The following is a 20,773-nucleotide window of genomic DNA, read 5'->3' on the forward strand; positions in this document are numbered from 1 at the left end:
TAACATCTCACTATACACGAGCAGGCTACACGGGTTGTGTTTTCATGTGGAAACTGGCCGTTTTGAGAAGGAGAGGGCCGCTGATTCTCTGCCTGGTGCAGTGATTGGTGAAGTTCGGAGGTGGTCGATAGGGAGCAGCACTCTCTTCACTTTTAGACCAGGACACTTTTTCGGAGGGGAACAAAAAAAATCGGCGGCGGTGTGTAGATGAGTGTCGTTTTGCCCTAGTACCAACAGCACAGGGTTGACTAGTAGGCTGTTTAACGTTACCCAGAGCATCTGCTGACCAAGTATTTTAAAAGGGTAAGTCTGCGACAGAGCTGGGGTGGTTCCAATGCTCTGAAGGTTTACTGTTTAGCACCTTGTGTTGAAATGTGTTTTTAGCATGTTAAAATCGCTTTGCTAGTGTTAGCCATATAAACTTTACAGGCCGACCCTGCTAGCGTTAGCTAACTAGCTACTATACTGCTGACGAGTTTTTACATATCACAAATATACAGCTTTGTTCGCGTGTTTTCTCGCATTCCGGCGATATAACTTATCTGACTTTCCTGCCTGCTTGAGCCGTGTGGATATGTAGCTCGCTGGCTTTAATGTACCATTCTGCTACAATCAGCAACATGCTATAGCCAGCTGTGAAAGCGCATTTCCGCTCCACTTATGCGCCAAACGTCTGACTGAATGGCATTGCATACTAGCTACAAATAGCTAGTGCAATAAACAGCAGCCTTTATGTATGGAAATGGCGTAACAGTGTTGCTAAGTTAGCTACTCCTCATACTGCAGTTATAGAGACAATTATTTCGCCTCTGACAGTTGATAGCAAGGGCCAGGCAAGTTCGGTACCTTCCTAGCCACATAGCCTTGCTAATCGTATAGCATAACTACCTGTAATACCTGGCTATCGATACTCATGTCTAGCTAGTCTAACCGTATCGTAGCCACCGGAATCTCCGTACACGCCACATCACAGAGATGCGGCAAGGTTAACGAGCCTACTAGATAACTTACTATTTTAAGGTGTAGCTAAACTAGCTAGCTTGTAAAATTAATTTCCAAACGTGTTGAGTGCCGTTTGAAAGCTCTGTTTGTATAATTGAGAGAGGCTGGCGAAACGATCCCCCATTCTACTTCCTTGTACAAATAGTGTCCATGCAAGCTGATGTTACCAATAACGTTACTTAATCTATACCCAGCTAATGTTAGCTAACATTTTTCCATGTATGGGACGGGGTATGGTAGTTTAATAGTGGTAGTATGGACCGGGACAGTGCAGGCGCTTATTCTGGTACCCGAGTCCCTGTCCCTGTTCCTGGGCGCTACTTCCGTGGAGGTGACGTGCGCGCATTCCGGGCCTTCATGCGTTTTTAGGTGCGGAGCGATCCGGGACCGGCGGCGCATGGAAGCATGTCTAGCATGTCTCAGGACCGAAGCAGCCGCTGGACGGACATACAGAAAGGACTGCAGTTCATACAGTGAGTTCCGATGAGACCTGGAGCCCCCACGGTCTTGCTCAGACTCCGGAGGGAGCCGCGTTTACCTCTGCATCTCGGCTGTTCCCAAGAGACTATCAACACATTACTTGTCAGGGGGGACCTGTAATTGTTTTTGTGCAGATAATAGTTTTAATAGAATTTTTATAGCCAGAACTCTCGTGCAGTTTTAATTGTGTGCATTATATTACATTACTGTTTAATTTACTGTGTATGTTTGTGATTCTTACATTGCCAGCAATTAATAAATAGACCTAAACATGGTTAGTAGTAGTACTTGTTGCTTTTCATGTTTTTGTTCATCCTAAATCAAAATAGCTTCACATTTTTACATTCAGGGGTGAATGATTAATATGAGGGCTGTGTAAGTTGTCAAGAGGCTGCAGAATCATTGACAGGACATTTGTTTTTGCACAAGGTTAAGCATGAGTAATGATGATTACTAATGTCTTTAGTGAGGCAGGTTTTGCCTTACATTGGCCCTAACCCCAAGTGATGTACAAGCAAGACTGGAAGATTCTGATCTGCTTCACATAAGACTTACAGTAAATCTAGCTTTATTAAAAATCATGTGCCACATAATCCATATTGCAGCACTGTATATACAGTACACATGAATTAATGTTCTGTTGAAGTTAGTTTCCTGTTCTGTTGTGCTGGACATGCATGTTGTCCTGCATCGTTAAAATTGAGCTGTGTTCTGTATGTGAAGCGCACTTCGAAATCGTAAGTGCGCACCTGTTTTGTTTCGGAACAGGTCTACCCTGCCCTTTCCTGGAACTCAGGAGGAGTATGAGGTAAGCGCGCTTCGGCTGAGGTCTAGCTCCGGGGATGAGGTTTAGCATGGGCCTCTCAGCCCTTACGCTCCCTCTGCTCTTACAGGTGTTCCTCCGGGACCTGGTGTGGAAGCTGTTTGGGGAGGGAAATGACATCTATAGCGAGGGCGAGTGGGCGCGCTCAGTGGAGCTGTACACCGAGGCCTTGAGCATCGCAGAGTACGCCGACTCCGAAGACATCAGCATCTCCAGCACGGTGCTGGAGAAGCTGCACGCTAATCGCGCCGCTGCCTATTTAAACATGGTAAGTATAACATGAGATGGGGGGGGGGGGGTTCACGTTGATTTGGCGGTTCAGTGTTAAATTGATTGTCGTCTGTGAATGTTAAAGAGGAAACATTGATTCTGATTTTGACTTTTTACATGAGGCTGATAAATCGCAAAGACAGTCACTTCACAAAAATACTTGAATCTTTCTTGAGGATAAAATGGACACCTTATGTGTATGTTTCTTGTTTTAAATGCATTCAAAATATATTTTGTACAGCTGGATATTACTGAAATAATTCAGGTGAAGTATGCTCATGGTAGTGCCCCACCTTGGAATCAGACCTGTGACCCTGGATCTGCAAGCCCTGTTCCCTCAGTGCTGTACTGCACGAGCACCTTTCAGCTCTCATTGACACTGAGAAAGCGAAGTGCATTTAATGACATCATTTTTAAGTGGCAGGCGTGCCTGTGTGGGGGTATGGCTGCTTGCCTGATTCAATTGAATGTGCTTTGTTGTGATTGAATGTCAAAGCCATTTCTGTTTGCTCTGACCAAGCAGCCAAACCCATACTGTATTTCTGAAGTTTACTTTCTGGTCTTGTTGATAGGTGTTTCTCACTGGCATCACTGCGCTTGGCTCCAGTATAGCTGTTTCAGCTAGGGTTTGGCCGATGTAAAAATTCAACCGGTTTGATATTAAGCCAAATACCTGACCGGACCGGAAATACCGAATTTTACCACTAGGCGTCGCACGTAACTCAGCCGCTCCCGAGTGGAACATAATGAGAGTGTAGCGGCTTTACCGTTGTCAAGCACTCCCGTTGGTAGTTCTATTTGGACCATTGTTATGCAAAAACTCTGGTTGGTAGTTCTATTTGCACTGTTTTTAAGCAAAAACCTCTGGTCGTTAATTCTATGAAAACAATGATGCTATCAAGAAAAAATAGTTCCTTCTCGTTTTATACCATACAATTAGCACCAATTTTGGTGATTTTGTCATTACATTATGTAATAAAACTGCATGAAACCATAAGTCAATCAAATTAATCTCCCTAGCACTGTTTTGCTTTTTAAATGGTGTGGTCGCGCAGTGTATACATAACGTCTTTCTAAGACCCTCTGAAACTGGTTTTGAATGCCAGCTAGCTTTATGTTCACGGTCACTTGTCACCTAGCCAATATTAAAATTCTTGGTTTTAGGTCAGAATGGTCTCATGGCATGCTTGTTATCCTGGCTAGCTAGCTAGCTAACTAACTATTGAATTGTATTCAAAACAGCGGTTACTATAAACGCAATCGTTCACAAACATGCGGATGAAAATGCGTAACACCTACTCTACTGTCCAAATAAGGGACGATTCCGATCTGTAAAGCTAGCAACAGTAACTAGAAATGTGATTCAACGTTGCCATCAATTGTGAAATTGGACATTGAAAACGGGAGGGGATATAACGACAATTCAAATGCGAAAGTTGCTGTTTAAACTGCTTTAGAATGCTGGATTTTGTAGCGTATTGGTTTTAGAACCGCTAAAAGGCCAAGGTGTCCCTTTACTGAGAAATAATTCCCACCCTTGGACCAATCAGGATTGAGTATTCAGCCAAGCCGTTGTATAATGAAATTGGATCTCCTTGTTGCCGGCCTCAGCACTAAATTGCGCACGGCCTGTCAATCTTTTTTTTTTTTTTTTTTTTTTTTTTTTTTTTTGGGCACTCAGACACTAGTGGCTCCGTTTATGAACAAACATAATATTATGTTGATCACATTGTTATATTGTTTATTAGTAATGCAATACAGGTTTGATTTAGCGCCGTCGGCACAGGTTGCTGATGTAGGCTACTTTTTAATTTACCAGTAGGCTACGTCTCATAATGACAAATGCTGGTTCCGTCGGTTCGCATAAAATCAAACCGGTTTAAGCTCGTACACCGGACCGGACCGGCAAAACCGGAAACCGACCCAACCCTAGTTTCAGCCACTTGCTTTAATGTCAAGGACAACAATACGGTCAAAATACGAAGTCAATAATATTTTCCCTCAAGAAAAAGTTGCAAAAGGTGTTTTTTCTTCATGTAATGTCTCCCCATATGCCTCTTTGTTACGTTGTTGTGCTATTTGGATAAACCGATAATATTTTGTGGACCAATCACAGACAGACTGAGTCACTATCTCACGCACTTAGTGGACGACTGGACTTCAAATCCCTACTGCGCAGTCTCTGGCTCCAATTTGTACAACATGGCGGTGCCCACAAACTACACTGCCTGGGCTTCAAAACCCTTTTCACCAAGCCCATGGAAAGTCAATGGGTGACGTCACAGCGAATTTGTCCATATTCTTATAGAGTTTATGGCTTTGACTCACCCAGGGCCAGCCAACCCTGTCCCATAGTGGTTCACCAGTGTTGTGTCTGTGTGAAGGGATGCGGCCATATTTGGAAGCAGCCCCAGAATCCTCAGTAAAACCTCTCTGTTCTCTGTTTTTGTGTAGACTGAAATCTCAGGCAGACTAACCTTTGCTTTCATGAGGGTGGACGGATTCACAAACAGCACCAGGACTGTGTTCCTGAAGCTGACTGGTGTGGACTCCTTAGAGTGCATGGCTCATAGCACGTGTGTGTGTGTGTGTGTGTGTTTCAGGGTGTCCATGACCAGGCCCTGGAGGACTGCGATAAGGCCCTGCAGCTGAACGAGGGGAATCACAGAGCCCTGTACCGCAAGGCCCGGTCCCTGAAGGAGCTGGAGAGGCACAAGGAGGCGTACGAGGCTGTGGCCCAGTGCTCCCTGGCTGTACCTCAGGTACAGCTTCCCCCCCGCCCTTATTTCAGCTGATGTGTTTGTCCCAGTCACCCCTCCGCCTTTGGGAAGCCTGTGTGGTACTTGTACTTCCTTTATTTTAGTGTTCCTTTTATAGTCTTTTGTTTCCCTTGCAGGATCCAAGTGTCATAAAACTGACTCAGGAGCTGGCTAAAATGTTGGGCCTAAAAATACGTAAAGCATACGTAAGGAGTAAGGTAAGCATTAACATTACCATTGTACCTTACCTGTGGTGTGATTGTTCTTTTTATTTAACATTCACCAGCCTGTGTCTTTGTCAGCACTGAGACAGATTTTGGTGTGGTTACTCTGCTACCCGATCGGTTGTATAATCAGTGGTTGCCATGTGATGCCAAAATCTCTAATTTGCAAAGTGTCATTTTGTAAGATGCTAATTCGAACCATCATAGGGACGAAAAGCTGACAGAATTTTCCCCCTGAGTATTTAGTCAGAATTTTGGCTGAAAAGTATATAAAATGGATTAGAGTCATGAAGACCACGCAAGTTAAAAATAAGAAGAATTTATTAACAGGCAGGTAGGTCATTAGCTTAGAATTCACAATCAATTATAAAATATGAAATTTCTAGAACATATATACGGAGTAAAAAGTTCTTACCCAGCCTGTTCAGCTACACACGGAACACAGAGTATGCGCAGTGTGGTCGATTACAATCTTCCCAGATTGCTCTGTCCCTTCTCCTTAAATGTCCAAACAGAGGTCATAAATCTCGGAACTGCAGCGGTCAAATTGGAATTTTGATTACCTTTTCCAGATGTCCTTCTGAGAGAATATTTTACCAATGCGGGTTTTTCTCCTAAGTTATTGAATAGATATGAAATCTATGTCCGCTGTTTATGAAATTAATATTACTGTACTCCCCACTCCGATGCGCTTCAAACAAGACCAGACATGACTCAGTCTGACTTGATACTGTTGCTCTTTGTCATGAAACCTCCCCTTTTCACTGTTCTACTAATCAAATGAATAGTTAAAACCCAGTCAGATCCCTGAATTCTGATTGGAGCAATACCCACAATATACACCTTTAACCTAAGTTAGGTAAAGTATGTGTATTAATATAGATATTACATTTGTTCAGTATATTGTAATGATGTTACTCTAATACTATATATTTCATCAGACAAAACAATATCTTAATGATCACATAATGCAGAGTATTTGAATAAAATGTCCGGTTTCCTTTATACAGTGCTTCTGGAAAGAAAGATGTATTTTTCCAGCTCAGTGCATGGTTTCTGTGTGAGATCCCTTGTTTGGAGTAAAGGAAAAAGGAAGAGGTGTCCCGACTCACTTTTTCCTCATGAGGGTAATGTTTCACTGGCCGGGCAGTGACCTCTGAAAACATGGTTCTTGTCCTGAAAAAGGCGCCCTGGAGTTCAGGAGGTTGTAATCCATCTTGCAGGATCTTACAGGAGCCTCGGCCTAATGGTTTTTACGACCTGCTTTAAAGGAAATTCCTCCCATACTGGCACGGTTTCTCAGACCCAGTTCCCATGCCTCTGTGTTAAAGATTTTCCCAGGTGTCCAGTCTTTCGGCCTGCCTTACACCCGCCATCGGCGTGAAGCCTTTTCCATAATGTGCTGCAGAGATGTGTGTCCTGAGACGGGCCTGCAGTGAAACGGTCGCGTTAGCTAAAACTGCCCGGCTCCGTTTAGTGCCCAGGGTTTCAGTTTGGGGTTTAGCCTGCGCTGAACGTGCTAACCTGTGTCTCTGCTCATTTCAGCCTGTGCTAAACATGCTAACCTGTGTCTCTACTCGTTTCAGCCTGTGCTAAACGTGCTAACCTGTGTCTCTGCTCATTTCAGCCTGTGCTAAACGTGCTAACCTGTGTGTCTGCTCATTTCAGCCTGTGCTAAACGTGCTAACCTGTGTCTCTGCTCATTTCAGCCTGTGCTAAACGTGCTAACCTGTGTCTCTGCTCATTTCAGCCTGTGCTAAACGTGCTAACCTGTGTCTCTGCTCATTTCAGCCTGTGCTAAACGTGCTAACCTGTGTCTCTGCTCATTTCAGCCTGTGCTAAACGTGCTAACCTGTGTGTCTCTGCTCATTTCAGCCAGCGCTGAATGTGCTGCAGGGCTCCAGCAGCTCAGGGGCGAGCAGCGATAAGGTGAGTCAGGGCCCCATTCTGCGGGTGCTCAAGTATGCTAACGCCATTGTGAGGCCCCGTGAGGGCCCCGGGCCTCTCATGCCCGGGAAGGCCGCTGCGAAGCTTTCAGCAGCCTGCCCCAGGACAGCTGGGAACGCTCCGGGCCCACAGATGCCGAACCCAGATACACACGTTTACACAAACACATGTTTGTTAGGGCCGCATTTTTCTGCTTCTCCGTGTCACGTTTGAATGTCAGAGATGTAGACAGGGGCCGGGTGGGGGGGGGGGGTCGGGTCGGGTCGGGCCGGGCAGTCTGATGGGAAAACCAAATCCCAATGGTAAACCCCTCCACCCCATCGACCCCCTCACCCCCACTGCCCCCCCCACCCCCCCTTTCCCGAGAGGGTGTGACTCTATCCAATCAAATTCTCTGTTTTTAATAGCTGTACACAAGGAGGCGAAGAAAGCAAGTGCTGTTCGGTCAGAGGCTTTTCAGTTAAAAGTTACTACAGGAATGATTGGTTTTGGCCTTTTTTTGGAGGCCTTTTTTTGCGCGAGTTGCACGATGGTTGACCTTTCACCCGTCGACCTGCACGGCTGTTTACTGGCCTGCCAATCATTCATCACAGAAGAGCTCAGCATGTCAGACCCCCCCCCCCCCCCCCCCCCAGCTCTCATCTGTAGAAATTACACCCCTAAAGTGAAAAGCAACTTATTTCCCTGGTTATACTTTTAAAGGAGTTATTGTTAGGGGTGTAACGATGCATCAGTCCGGATTGGTACAGCATGCGACAACCAATCAAATTGTTATGAATCATAGCAAAATATTAATTTGAATGTTCATAACCTTACAGCGCTTTGCTGTCTAGCAACGTGCTGTCAATAAGCTTTTACACTCTCCACCTCATTGTGGTTATTTGTATACACTGTAGCAGGGTAGTGTTAGGTGGATCATATATATTGATCTTTTCTCACTATATCGGACCATTTTGTATCGTATCGAAATTAGTGATATTGCCAAATATCGAACCGCTGCCACTAGAATCAAAATCATATCCTGTTGTGGTGAAGCCTGAGGTTTACACCCATAGTAATTATGCATCTATCTTGTGGTTTAATGCACATTTTAAATGCACAGAATCCCACACTTCATCTCCCAACACTGTACATTAACCACCTTATTCTGAATGCACCCACACCTACGCACACACACACATACACCAACATGCACACACACACACACCAACACCAACATGCGCATGCGTGCACACACGCACACACACACACACAAACACACACACCCTGCAGCCAAAGGAGGTCTCCCCCTTCTGAGTTCCCCCCTTCCCCCCGGTTTGTTCATGTTTCGCTCCTTGGAGAGTCTCTCTGTTGGTGTTGTGGGGCTTTATGTTGGGGTCCCAGATTACATCAGAAATGTTGGATCTAATGGTTATTCCTCTGTTGTTTCACAGTGTTGTCAAGGGTCTGAATCCGTGGAGGATATTGAGATGGGTGAGTGATCCTGTCAGTGTGTGTGTGTGAGGTGTTGTGCGTGCGGTGCGTGAGACCGCCGTGGTCCTGTGTGCGGTGCTGTGGCCCTGGCCGAGCCGCGGCTGGCCCGGCTGCTGACTCGCTGTGTCGTTGAAGCGCCGCAGCCCACGCAGGAGATGGGCGGAGCCCCGCCGGGTCCCGGCCCCGCCCCTCGCCCCCTCGCCGGCGAGAAGCCCGAGTGCGAGTCGGCGCCGGTCAGCGCCATGTCCTCCGTCTCGCCCATCGAGGTCCACAACCCCGAGAAGCCCCCGATGCCCGTGGCCGCGCCCCTGACCGTCCCCGTCGCCACGCCCATGGCCACACCCCCGCTGGTGAACGGGGCCAGGGCTAACGAGTCGTACCCTGTGCCGGAGTCCCGCCTGGACTACGACACCGAAATCATCGGGGACGACCTGGACGAGCTGCTGGACAGGGCGGGCCCTGCTGAACCTCCCATGGTGAGTCACATGACGTCACAATGTCCTCTGTAATAATAGCAGATTACACTGCATTGTATTATGTTCAGTTACATTATGCTTTGAATTGTTATATTACGTTATTGTACAATACTCGCACTCTGTTCTTGTGAAGCGGACTCAGACGCTTTGTGCAGGCGGTGTTTAGCTGTGATGGGGTTCCTCCTGCAGCGGTTTGACCGTGTTGGGGGACCTTATCGGCGATTTGACCGTGTTGGGGGATCTTAGCGGCAGTTTGACCGTGTTGGGGGATCTTAGTGGCGATTTGACCGTGTTGGGGGATCTTAGCGGCGATTTGACCGTGTTGGGGGATCTTAGCGGCGGTTTGACCGTGTTGGGGGATCATAGCGGCGATTTGACCGTGTTGGGGGATCTTAGCGGCGATTTGACCATGTTGGGGGCTGTTGGCTGCACTGCCGTTCCTCCTGCAGCGGTTTGACCGTGTTGGGGGCTCTGCTCCGTTTCAGGCCGTTCCCGCTCTGAAGGGACCCGTCCCACTTCCTGCCAGCATCCCCAGCAGCAGCCCCACCGCCCTGCACATGCCCTCTCACCACACCAGCCATTCTTTCATCCCCGTGCCCCCTGTCAACCTGCCCCCCCTTTATCACCAAGCGGGTTACTCGGCGCTGGGGCTGGACTCCTACTCCTCCCCCCTGGATTCGCTGGACAGCCTGTCCATATCCGAATCCGAGGCAGGTACGTACGGCCCTCTCAGCACAGACGAGGTAAACGGGACGCAAGCACAGGAGATTCTCATGGGGAATTCTGCACTCTTCTGTTCTCGCTCTTATAGTTTATTTTGTTAAGGGAAGCCACAGGTTGTGTTCATTTTTTAAACCACACTGATTTCTGGGTTCCTCTGTTAAAACCTTTCCTTTGCTCTGGCTCCTGTGTCTGTGCGTCAGAGCTGGCTGATTCTCATCATGACCATGTTCTGTCAGTGATTATTTCCTGTAATATGTTTTATGCGCAATGTGGAGAAATTGCAAGCACTTTGCAAGCACTTTGCATTTTATCATACGTCAAAATAATATTGTAGTTTCGTATTATGAATCTTACTTGAATTAAATAAGCAGAACTTTTGGAAGTTATCTTCTGTACCTTGTGTTATATTTGTTATTTAATTTGGAATAAGCATGTTTAATCACTAATTAGATGTGTCTGACATCCTTTTGTCTTTCAAATACAACTTGACAACATTTCCACCTAAAATTCCAGTGTACGGCCAGGCTTCCTTTATGCCAGTAAGTTTTATTTTAGTTTTTTTTATCTGAATGATAATGATAAAAGATAGCTGAATGATGTAGCTGTGAAGTTACGTTGGCGTCAGAGCATTGGTTGATCAGTATGTTTTAAGTTTTTTGTCAGTAGTTGTGAAATTAGCATTGTGTTTCTCAGTGTGTGTGAAGTTAGCATCGTGTTTCTTGGTGCGTGTGTAGTTAGCATCCTGTTTCTCAGTGTGTGTAAAGTTAGCATCGTGTTTGTCAGTGTGTGTGAAGTTAGCATTGTGTTTCTCAGTGCGTGTGAAGTTAGCATCCTGTTTCTCAATATAGTCAGCATTGTGTTTCTCAGTGCATGTGAAGTTAGCATCTTGTTTCTCAGTGTGTGAAGTTAGCATTGTGTTTGTCAGTGTGTGTGAAGTTAGCATCGTGTTTCTCAGTGTGTGTAAAGTCAGCATCGTGTTTCTCAGTGTGCGTGAAGCTAACCTTGCGCTTGTTTGTCAGGTTGTTGGGGTTGGTGACGGGGCTCAGGGCCCCCCCGTGGGGATGGGCTTCATCGTGTCGGAGGGAGTGGACCTGGCCAAAAATCCTCTGGCCGACACGCATGAATTTAAACAGGCCTGCAGCGGCTGCTTCATAAAAACCGGTAAGGAAACGAGTCCACGTTTCTCACTGCTGTACACTGACCTGAGGTGTGGGGCTGGCTTCAGATGCAATCCCAACAGTATTCACTACCTACGTACAGTATAATGCAATGTAATGTATTCCAAATAGCAGTTACGCATATATCAGCACTATCTCTCTCAGGGCTTGAATATGCCTGGTTCTGGACATGTTTAGTGGGCCACTGGTGTCTTAGCGGGGACATGAGTTTCACCCTCTCGTACTCCATGCTTAGTGCCACTTCTCTCCCGTCAGGTACCGGTCTGCTGGATTATACTTTGTATGCAGATGATCACAAATGTAAGAAGGACATCCTGCTGGGACGAATTAAGCTTTCAGAGGACCGGCAGTGGAAACCAATACGGCCAAGGCCAACTAACCAATACGTAGGACCCTATTACATCTGTAAAGGTCAGTACTATACCGATATGTAGAGCAGTATTGCATCTGCGAAGATCAGTACTAAGTACCGATATGCAGAGCAGTATTACACCTGTGAAGGTCAGTACTAAGTACCGATATGCAGAGCAGTATTACACCTGTGAAGGTCAGTACTAAGTACCGATATGCAGAGCAGTATTACACCTGTGAAGGTCAATACTAAGTACCAATATGTAGAGCAGTATTACACCTGTGAAGGTCAGTACTAAGTACCGATATATGTCGAGCAGTATTACACCTGTAAAGGTCAGAACTTAAAGTGTGTGTGTTTTTGTGTACCTGTGTGTGTGTGTTTTTGTGTATGTGTGTGTATCTGTATGTGTTTGTGTGTGTGTTTTTGTGTATGTATGCATGCGTGTGTGTGTACGTGCGTGCGGTTGTGTCTCCCTGCAGATGTGGCAGCAGGAGAGGTGTGTAGGTACCACGGCCATTGCACGTTCGCTTACTGCCAAGAGGAGATTGACGTTTGGACTCTGGAGCGAAAAGGGGTCATCTGCAGGGACCTGCTGTTTGACCCATTCGGTGCCAACGGAAAGGTCAACCTGACCGTCCCCAAGATCTTACAAGAGAATCATGGGATGTTTGAGTTCCTGTGTGGGGTACGTGGAGCACTGCAAACCCACACTGCACTCTGCACAGTGCAAGTGCACACTGCAAACACACACTGCACTCTGCACAGTGCAAGTGCACACTGCAAACACACACTGCACTCTGCACAGTGCAAGTGCACATTGCAAACCCACACTGCACTCTGCAAGCGGTCTGAAGGGCACAGTGCAAACACACACTGCACTCTGCACACTACACACTGCAAGTGCACACTGCAAACACACACCACTCTGCACACTGCTAGGCATCTGCACACAGGTAGACTTTCACCCAGTACTCCCTGTTGTGATCTTGCAGGTGGGTGGGACAGTGCTGTCGTAATGTGGGTAATCTGCTTGCTTGCAGGAGTGTTTCGACCACAAACCCAGGATCATCAGTAAGAGGAATAAGGAGAGCCCCACCCTCTGCTCGCACTCCGTCTCAAAGCACAACTTCGAAGACTCCAAGTAAGGCGGCCGAACAAAGGCTGTTACAGCTCTGCCCTGCCTCAGGGTGACCTGCACAACGCACTCCTTAAATGCCCTTTCCCAAAGCCGTGCTAATGATGGATTATTGGGCCATGCTAATTGCCGGTTAGCAGGTCGTGCTAACTGCTGGTTATCGGGCCATGCTAAATGCGGGTTAGCAGGTCGTGCTAACTGCTGGTTATCGGGCCATGCTAAATGCGGGTTAGCAGGTCGTGCTAACTGCTGGTTATCGGGCCATGCTAAATGCGGGTTAGCAGGTCATGCTAACAGCGGGTGAGGGGGTCGTGCTAAATGCGGGTTAGCAGGTCGTGCTAACGGCGGGTGAGCGGGTCGTGCTAAATGCGGGTTATTGGGCCATGCTAAATGTGGGTTAGCAGGTCGTGCTAAATGCGGGTGAGCGGGTCGTGCTCACCCCACTGAACGCATCACAAAAGCAACCTGGGTTAACACCTGCCTTGGCACAGCCGGCTGTGGAGGGGGATCAGGAGGGCTGATAGTGGGGAGGCCCTGACACATGGTAGGGGCTAACCGGCCGTTTGCACGGCCAGCACACCCGGATTTACCCCCCTCCCCCACTGTACCTGTGAGGTGTGACCCTCAACCTGCCCCCCCCCCCCCCCCCCCCCAGGTGCCTCGTCCACGTCCTGCGGGACACCACGCTCCGCTACTCTAAGATCCGGGCCTACCTGCCCCTGCAGTGCCAGCTGGACCTGTGTCGGCACGAGGTTCGATACGGCTGCGTGCGGGAGGACAACTGCTTCTTCGCCCACAGCCTCATCGAGCTCAAAGTGTGGATGATGCAGCACGAACTGGGTGAGCCTCCCTGGGGGTCCTCCGCTCCTCCCCCCACGTATTCCAGAGTTCCCCCCGCAGACACCACTCAGCTGCCCCAGGCCTTAGCTTGAGCTTGTGGCATAGAAAGACAGCTGCACACACGCAGCAGATAAGACTGTGCACACTGCTTGTGAATGATTAGATCTGTGCCCTGGGGTGATGTTTAAATATGCCTGGGCTTCTTCCAGAAAGTGGGATGTTAATGCCAAGCTAAAAGGCGCTAAATTACGTCTGGAAGGTGCAGTAGTGGCACTGTAGGTTTTCCGAGAAGATTTTTTGGCCTTGAATGTGTAAGGAAATGCAGAGGGTGAATCGGGTAACAAGATTGTTGGGGTTTACAGTTTTACAGCTCGAAGGCTGCATAGAGATGCGCTGACATCATATCCGCAGTATTTTTAAGGCAACAGTATTTATGATAATCCCTGTGATTCCCTCTTTATGTCCTCGTAGGTATTACGCATGAGAGCATCGTTCTGGAGTCGCGAAAGTACTGGAGCGCAGTAGCCTCTTCTCAAGGCGTTGAGGTAATTTCACGACCCTGATTTCCCTGACACCCTTGGCTGGTGTGAGTCAAAATCAGAGATGTTATTTATTTTTCCTCTGTTCGTAAGAACAGGGCACAATTATACTTAAGAATGCACTCGATCCGTCGCCACGGGTCAGATATGAATGCGCTGTTCCATATCCCGCTTAAGACTGGCCTGAAACGGATCAGTAACATTCTTGTTACTCTCCGTTTGCACACGGGGCTATGTTGTCATCAGAAACATATCTGATCTGTCGCCGGACTGTCAATGTTCCAATGGGAGCATCCGAATACTCACAAATGAGCGGAACAACACATCAAATATATCCATGACCACTGCAAGTAAGCGTAACAGTTACTATGGTTTACTCTCGCAATTATCTGCACGTTCGACTCACCGCCGCAATGTTCTGGGAGAGGGACAGTCTGTTGTCCGTCACCACTCCCAAGGTTTTTGGCAGTGGGTGATGATGACACCACGGTGTCCCCTAGGGAAATAGAGAAGTCAAGGAGGTTAGAGGATGGAGCAGGAATGAAGATCATCTCTGTCTTACCTGGGTTCAGCTTAAGATGGTGGTTATCCATCCAGCTCTGGATGTCCCTCAGGCAAGCAGAGATGCGAGCGGAGACCTGTGTGTCAGAGGGGGGTAAGGAGAAAAAGAGTTGAAAGAAAGAGTAAATTAACCTGGACGAATGATAAAATCTGTAATTTAGGCCCCCACCGTTTGGAGGCTGTTGTAAAAACAATTAGTGGGGGGATGGGAAAATGAGATGATTACCAGAGAGGATATTCCATTGTGATAGTTTTTCCCTGTGTTTCTGAAACTATGCTTTATTAAATTTTATTTGGTATGAAACATATTTCATTCAATTTCTTGAATTTCCCTGAATACGTCCATACCAAACATGTTAAGGGGATGTAATATTATGGTGCAGTTGTCATGAAAATACCCTTTTGTTGAACCATTTTACAGGCAATCCATGTTATTAATACATAAGGTATAATACAGCAATATAATGAAAACGTGCATGGTTTATAAGGTTTTACGGGGTTTGTCAATATTATAAACAGACGGTTTAGAGTCCAGATCCAGGAAAGAAACAAAAAGTATAGTGACAGAGGGGCCCACATAAGGGCACTGTGGTACTGTCAAGAGTAGTTGCCCCACCATTTTGCCAGAGACCTGATGATCTTTTCACCCTTAATGACCCCAAAACACACACACCCACAACCATAGACAAAGACTAGTTCCCCTTATCTCAGTTTTGTCCAGATGGCAACATTCCAGAGAGCCAAAGGCCTGCTCACACAACCATAGACAAATAGTCCAGTTCCCCTCATCTCAGTCTTGTCCAGATGGAAACATTCCAGAGAGCCAACGGCCTGCTCATCACAAGGCTCTTGTTTTATCACAAGGCTCTCGGGTCCTTTGAGGTATAGGATGAGTCCCAGCCCCCAGGCTCGTTCAAATGTCAGCCTTTTCTGGGTCCCAGTTTGACTCCCCTCTAGTGTTCAGCGATTTGGAGTAAGTGGTTCTTTGCCTGAATGTTTCGCCCCAAAAGTCAGATTACGCCAGATCAGTTGGATGCCCTTCTCACATACTGCCTGTGGAAATTGTGGAGAGTTATTTATTAGCTGGTTTGTCTGTGTGCATTCATTTTTACATTTTTTCTTGCATTTATGTTTATTTATTTATTTGTGTCATTTATTATTTTATTTTTCATTTACGCATTTTTGGTCCGTAGTCCTCAGTGTCCAGACTGCCAATTTTTTCAACCCTCTTGCCTTTACTACTGGCATTATTGCGTTTTATTAGATGCCATTTTAAAGTGATGTAGAGAAATGGGTAGTGCATACTGAGCTAAAAGTGGAAATGAGTTTACATGATCACATCTGTAAGCCCTTGTAGATGTTCAGGTGAGCATGCTAGCCCGTTTGCGAAGGTAAGATCCAGGCTCAGTCTGCTCAAAGCTACACGTTGTCTGCGTCCCCTGATCTGTGCAGCTAAAGTTTGTGTGACTGCTGTCTCCCCCCAGCCAGCCCCGAGTGTCGTTAAGAAGTTTGGACCCCCTAACCTGAAGATGCAGTTTGTGTGCGGACAGTGCTGGCGCAACGGGCAGGTCAGCGAACCGGACAAGAACAGGAAGTACTGCAACGCCAAAGCCCGGCACCCGTGAGTGTCCGAGCCGTGGGGCATCTGAGCGCGCTCAGAAGGCCTGTCGCCTTCTCACTGTCACTGGGGTGCACATAGAAGCTGCTACTGTTGGGTCTCCCTCCCCTAATCTCAGAACTCCTCCCCTAGTGTCTGCTTTCAGAGCTCCTCCCCTAATCTCAGAACTCCTCCCCTAGTGTCTGCTTTCAGAGCTCCTCCCCTAATCTCAGAACTCCTCCCCTAGTGTCTGCTTTCAGAGCTCCTCCCCTAATCTCAGAACTCCTCCCCTAGTGTCTGCTTTCAGAGCTCCTCCCCTAATCTCAGAACTCCTCCCCTAGTGTCTGCTTTTTGAGCGCCTCTCTCCTATGCACAGATGGGCTAAAGATAGGAGAGTTTTGTTGGTCAGCTCCCTGGAGCGCAAGAAGTGGACTACAATCCGCCCACTTCCCACGAAGAAACCCATACCTTCTCAGTTTGAGGTGAGTTTGAAACCCATACACATTCTGTTTGAGGTGCATTTTCCCATACACACTCAGTTTGGGATGTGTGCTGTATGCTGGCTGCTCTATGCTATCTGATGTGTGCTGAATGCTCTATGCTATCTGATGTGTGCTGAATGCTATCTGATGTATGCTGTCTGATGTGTGCTGTATGCTGGCTGCTCTATGCTATCTGATGTGTGCTGTATGCTCTATGCTATCTGATGTGTGCTGAATGCTATCTGATGTATGCTATCTGATGTGTGCTGTATGCTGGCTGCTCTATGCTGTCTGATGTGTGCTATCTGCTGTATGCTGGCTGCTCTATGCTGTCTGATGTGTGCTAAATGCTATCTGATGTATGCTATCTGATGTGTGCTGTATGCTATCTGCTGTATGCTGTCTGATGTGTAGTGTGTGCGGGCTGCTGTATGCTGTCTGATGTGTAGTGTGTGCAGGCTGCTGTATGCTGGCTGCTCTATGCTACCTGATGCGTCCTGTATTTCTCCTGACAGATCTGCTTGCATGTGGCCGCTGGTAAGAAGTGCCAGTATATCGGAAACTGCAGCTTTGCACACAGCTCAGAAGAGCGGGATCTGTGGACATACATGAAGGATAATAACAGTGAGTACAGACCGTTTGACAGTGCCCCCCGACCCCCCCAGGGTCAGTGATGTAGGGTTAGATAGGGTCTAACCCTACATCACTGCAGTGACAGTGATGTAGGGTTAGATAGGGTCTCTCTGAGAGCCAGTGATGTAGGGTTAGATAGGGCCTCTCTGCAGGGTCAGTGATGTTGGGTTAGATTGGGTCTCTCTGAGGGTCAGTGATGTAGGGTTAGATAGAGCCTCTCTGCAGGGTCAGTGATGTAGGGTTAGATTGGGTCTCTCTGAGGGTCAGTGATGTAGGGTTAGATAGAGCCTCTCTGCAGGGTCAGTGATGTAGGGTTAGATAGGGTCTCTCTGCGGGGTCAGTGATGTAGGGTTAGATAGGGCCTCTCTGCAGGGTCAGTGATGTAGGGTTAGATAGGGTCTCTCTGAGGGTCAGTGATGTAGGGTTAGATAGGGTCCCTCTGAGGGTCAGTGATGTAGGGTTATATAGGGCCTCTCTGCAGGGTCAGTGATGTAGGGTTAGATAGGGACTCTCTGCAGGGTCAGTGATATAGGGTTAGATAGGGCCTCTCTGCAGGGTCAGTGATGTAGGGTTAGATAGGGACTCTCTGCAGGGTCAGTGATGTAGGGTTAGATAGGGTCTCTCTCTGCGGGGTCAGTGATGTAGGGTTAGATAGGGTCTCTCTGCGGGTCAGTGATGTAGGGTTAGATAGGGTCTCTCTGAGAGCCAGTGATGTAGGGTTAGATAGGGTCTCTCTGCAGGGTCAGTGATGTAGGGTTAGATAGGGTCTCTGTGCAGGGTCAGTGATGTAGGGTTAGATAGGGTCTCTCTGCAGGGTCAGTGATGTAGGGTTAGATAGGGCCTCTCTGCAGGGTCAGTGATGTAGGGTTAGATAGGGTCTCTCTGCAGGGTCAGTGATGTAGGGTTAGATAGGGTCTCTCTGCAGGGTCAGTGATGTAGGGTTAGATAGGGTCTCTGCAGGGTCAGTGATGTAGGGTTATATAGGGCCTCTCTGAGAGCCAGTGATGTAGGGTTATATAGGGCCTCTCTGCAGGTCTTCCACTGGGTGCTTCTCCGCTCTTTAGTTCCAGACATGGAGCATTTATACGAGCTGTGGCTGCAGTCCCTGAAGCCCGGCTGGAGCGAGGAGGCCTCCAGCGCCGCCGCCAAAGAGAACGGGAAGCAGATCCACATGCCCACGGACTACGCGGAGGAAGTGGTGCGTGTCACTTCCTCCTGCAGGGCCAGCGGCTGTGCACGACGTGTTCACCAAAATTCCGAGCTCCGGGCTTCAGCCCTGGCCCCTCCCCCCGCGTGCTTTGTCTCCGCTGACCTTTAAGAGGACACGTCGCTTTCACAGTGTCACCAAACCGGCCATTACTTAACCTTCCAGAATGGTTTAAAAATATCTGAAATAGGGAGTGCTGCGAAAGGTAGCACCTTTCTCGCAGAAGAAACATCAAACCTTTTTCTCACAAAGTGGCCACCCTTCTGCTCTTCACTCACCCGCTTTAAAGACATGTTAATTGCAGTCATCGTCAGGTGTGCTGCCGGCCTTAATCAGTCACAGGTTGTCACCATCATAGGTTTCTGGATGACTGAAATTATGACAGTGTTTTAAGTGGTGTTCCCATTTGACATTAGAAACATTTGAGTGATTTAACAGCTGTGTGGTGACCTTGGCACACCGTGGCTGTGGGATGACGTGCGCTTTCTGGCTTGCAGGCTGGAAACCACTGCTGGCTGTGTGGGAAGAACTGTAACAGCGATAAGCAGTGGCAGCAGCACATCACCTCTGAGAAACACAAGGACAAAGTGTTCAACTCTGAGGACGACCAAAACTGCTGGCAGTACCGCTTCCCCACGGGCACCTTCAGAGTGTGCGAAAGGTAACGTGTGCAGTGTTCCCTCTCCCATATGAATCAGTGTTCCCACTCCCATATGAATCAGTGTGCCCTCTCCTATATGAATCAGTGTGCCCACTCCCGTATGAATCAGTGTGCCCTCTCCCATATGAATCAATGTGCCCTCTCCCATATGAATCTCTAATACTGAATTTGGCCCTATCCATATGAATCAGTCTAATAATGAATATCGCCCTGTGCATATAAATCAAGTCTAATTATGAACGTGGCCACGCCCATATGTTGGTTGGTTGATTGGTTTGTGGGTTGGCTGATTGAATGACTGATTGGTTGGTGGGTTGGTTTGTTTGGTTGATTGGTGGATCGATTGATTGATTGATTGGCTGGCTGGTTGGTGTTTCAGGTTCCTGAAAGGCACTTGTCTGGAGGAGGAGAGCTGCAGTTTGGCCCACGGGAGCGAGGAGCTGCGGGAGTGGCAGGACAGGCAGCAGGTCCTGCAGATGAAACTGGCCAAAGCCAGGAAGGACCATCTCATAGCGCCAAACGATAACGACTTCGGGAAATACAGCTTTCTGCTTAAAGATGTAAATTAACCTCTGAGAGAGAGAGAGAGATGGTAGAGCTTAAAACAGGATAAAGACTGCAGCCCAGCCCTGGCGCCAGCCGGTCATTACAGGCCAGGAGAGGGCGCTGTGGAGCACGGTACTCTCAGCTCCTATTTACCTAAGCACAGCAAACGGCCGTAGGGTCTGAATAGGCCTGGCCACGCCGCTTTTCTCACTCGTATATATGGAAAAAAAGAAAACCCATCGTTGCCTTTTTAAGTAGCAATCATTCTTACCATCTATCAAAGTGGATTGCTTACAGAAATCAGGTGTGAGGAGAGTTAAGCTGGAAAAAGACAGAGGGGGGAATGCTGCTCAGTTTGTGAATGTTGTTTTGGGGAGGGGGGGGAGGAGGGCGGATAAAGAAAGGTCCTTTTAAGGGTTTCAGGTTCTGCAGTTTCTTTTCCTTTTCGCGGACTGACTGAATGAAACGTCTGTGCTCTGTTCAGCTCGCCGGGTAAAATGATATTTCTTTCCTTAATGTGAACGTCTTGTATTTATGCCTGTGGGGATGTGTCATGTGACGAGAACCAACGATGCCAAAATAAAGTCTTTGTTTTCCAGAACAGTGGCCCGATTGTGTGGTTATTGACGTGCGTCGGTCTCCCGCCGCGCTGGCGTGTCCCGTTCTGACGCGGGGGGGGCTCGTAGCCCAGGCCCATTTCCTGTCTGTTCCCTGCGGAACCTGCTCCTGGCTCGGTGATGCGCGGCGTTCTGCGGCGTCCACTTCCTATTGCCCCAGTGATGTCTGGGAATCGCGGTTTAGCGGCCGTTCTCGTCAGCAGAAAATCCCCTCGTTCCCAGGAAGCGTTCGCCTCCAGCTGGAA

General features: G+C 47.9%; 1 protein-coding gene across 1 annotated transcript; it reads left to right on the top strand.

The window, feature by feature from the left end:
• The first annotated feature begins 161 nt into the window (after positions 1-161).
• On the top strand, positions 162-20,512 carry zc3h7a (zinc finger CCCH-type containing 7A). Its single transcript, XM_035398457.1, has 22 exons — positions 162-303; positions 1,372-1,475; positions 2,251-2,290; positions 2,376-2,573; positions 5,179-5,337; positions 5,472-5,552; positions 8,939-8,978; positions 9,114-9,454; positions 9,940-10,168; positions 10,691-10,716; positions 11,197-11,338; positions 11,611-11,766; positions 12,190-12,395; positions 12,751-12,851; positions 13,501-13,685; positions 14,157-14,230; positions 16,270-16,406; positions 16,759-16,864; positions 17,380-17,488; positions 18,562-18,695; positions 19,202-19,365; positions 19,745-20,512. Exons 2-22 carry the CDS (start codon positions 1,408-1,410, stop codon positions 19,932-19,934), a joined length of 2,886 nt encoding a protein of 961 aa, XP_035254348.1. The 5' UTR covers positions 162-303; positions 1,372-1,407; the 3' UTR covers positions 19,935-20,512.
• Positions 20,513-20,773: the final 261 nt, after the last annotated feature.

The sequence above is a fragment of the Anguilla anguilla genome, chromosome 17 (assembly GCF_013347855.1).
Source record: "Anguilla anguilla isolate fAngAng1 chromosome 17, fAngAng1.pri, whole genome shotgun sequence".
In the NCBI taxonomy this organism is placed as follows: domain Eukaryota; kingdom Metazoa; phylum Chordata; class Actinopteri; order Anguilliformes; family Anguillidae; genus Anguilla; species Anguilla anguilla.

Coding starts and splice junctions, on each gene's coding strand:
- zc3h7a (XM_035398457.1), top strand. CDS start 1,408: ATGTCTAGCATGTCTCAGGACCGAAGCAGCCGCTGGACGGACATACAG. Junction 8,979..9,113: donor CGTGGAGGATATTGAGATGG/GTGAGTGATCCT, acceptor GTGTCGTTGAAG/CGCCGCAGCCCACGCAGGAG. Junction 11,767..12,189: donor ACCCTATTACATCTGTAAAG/GTCAGTACTATA, acceptor GTCTCCCTGCAG/ATGTGGCAGCAGGAGAGGTG.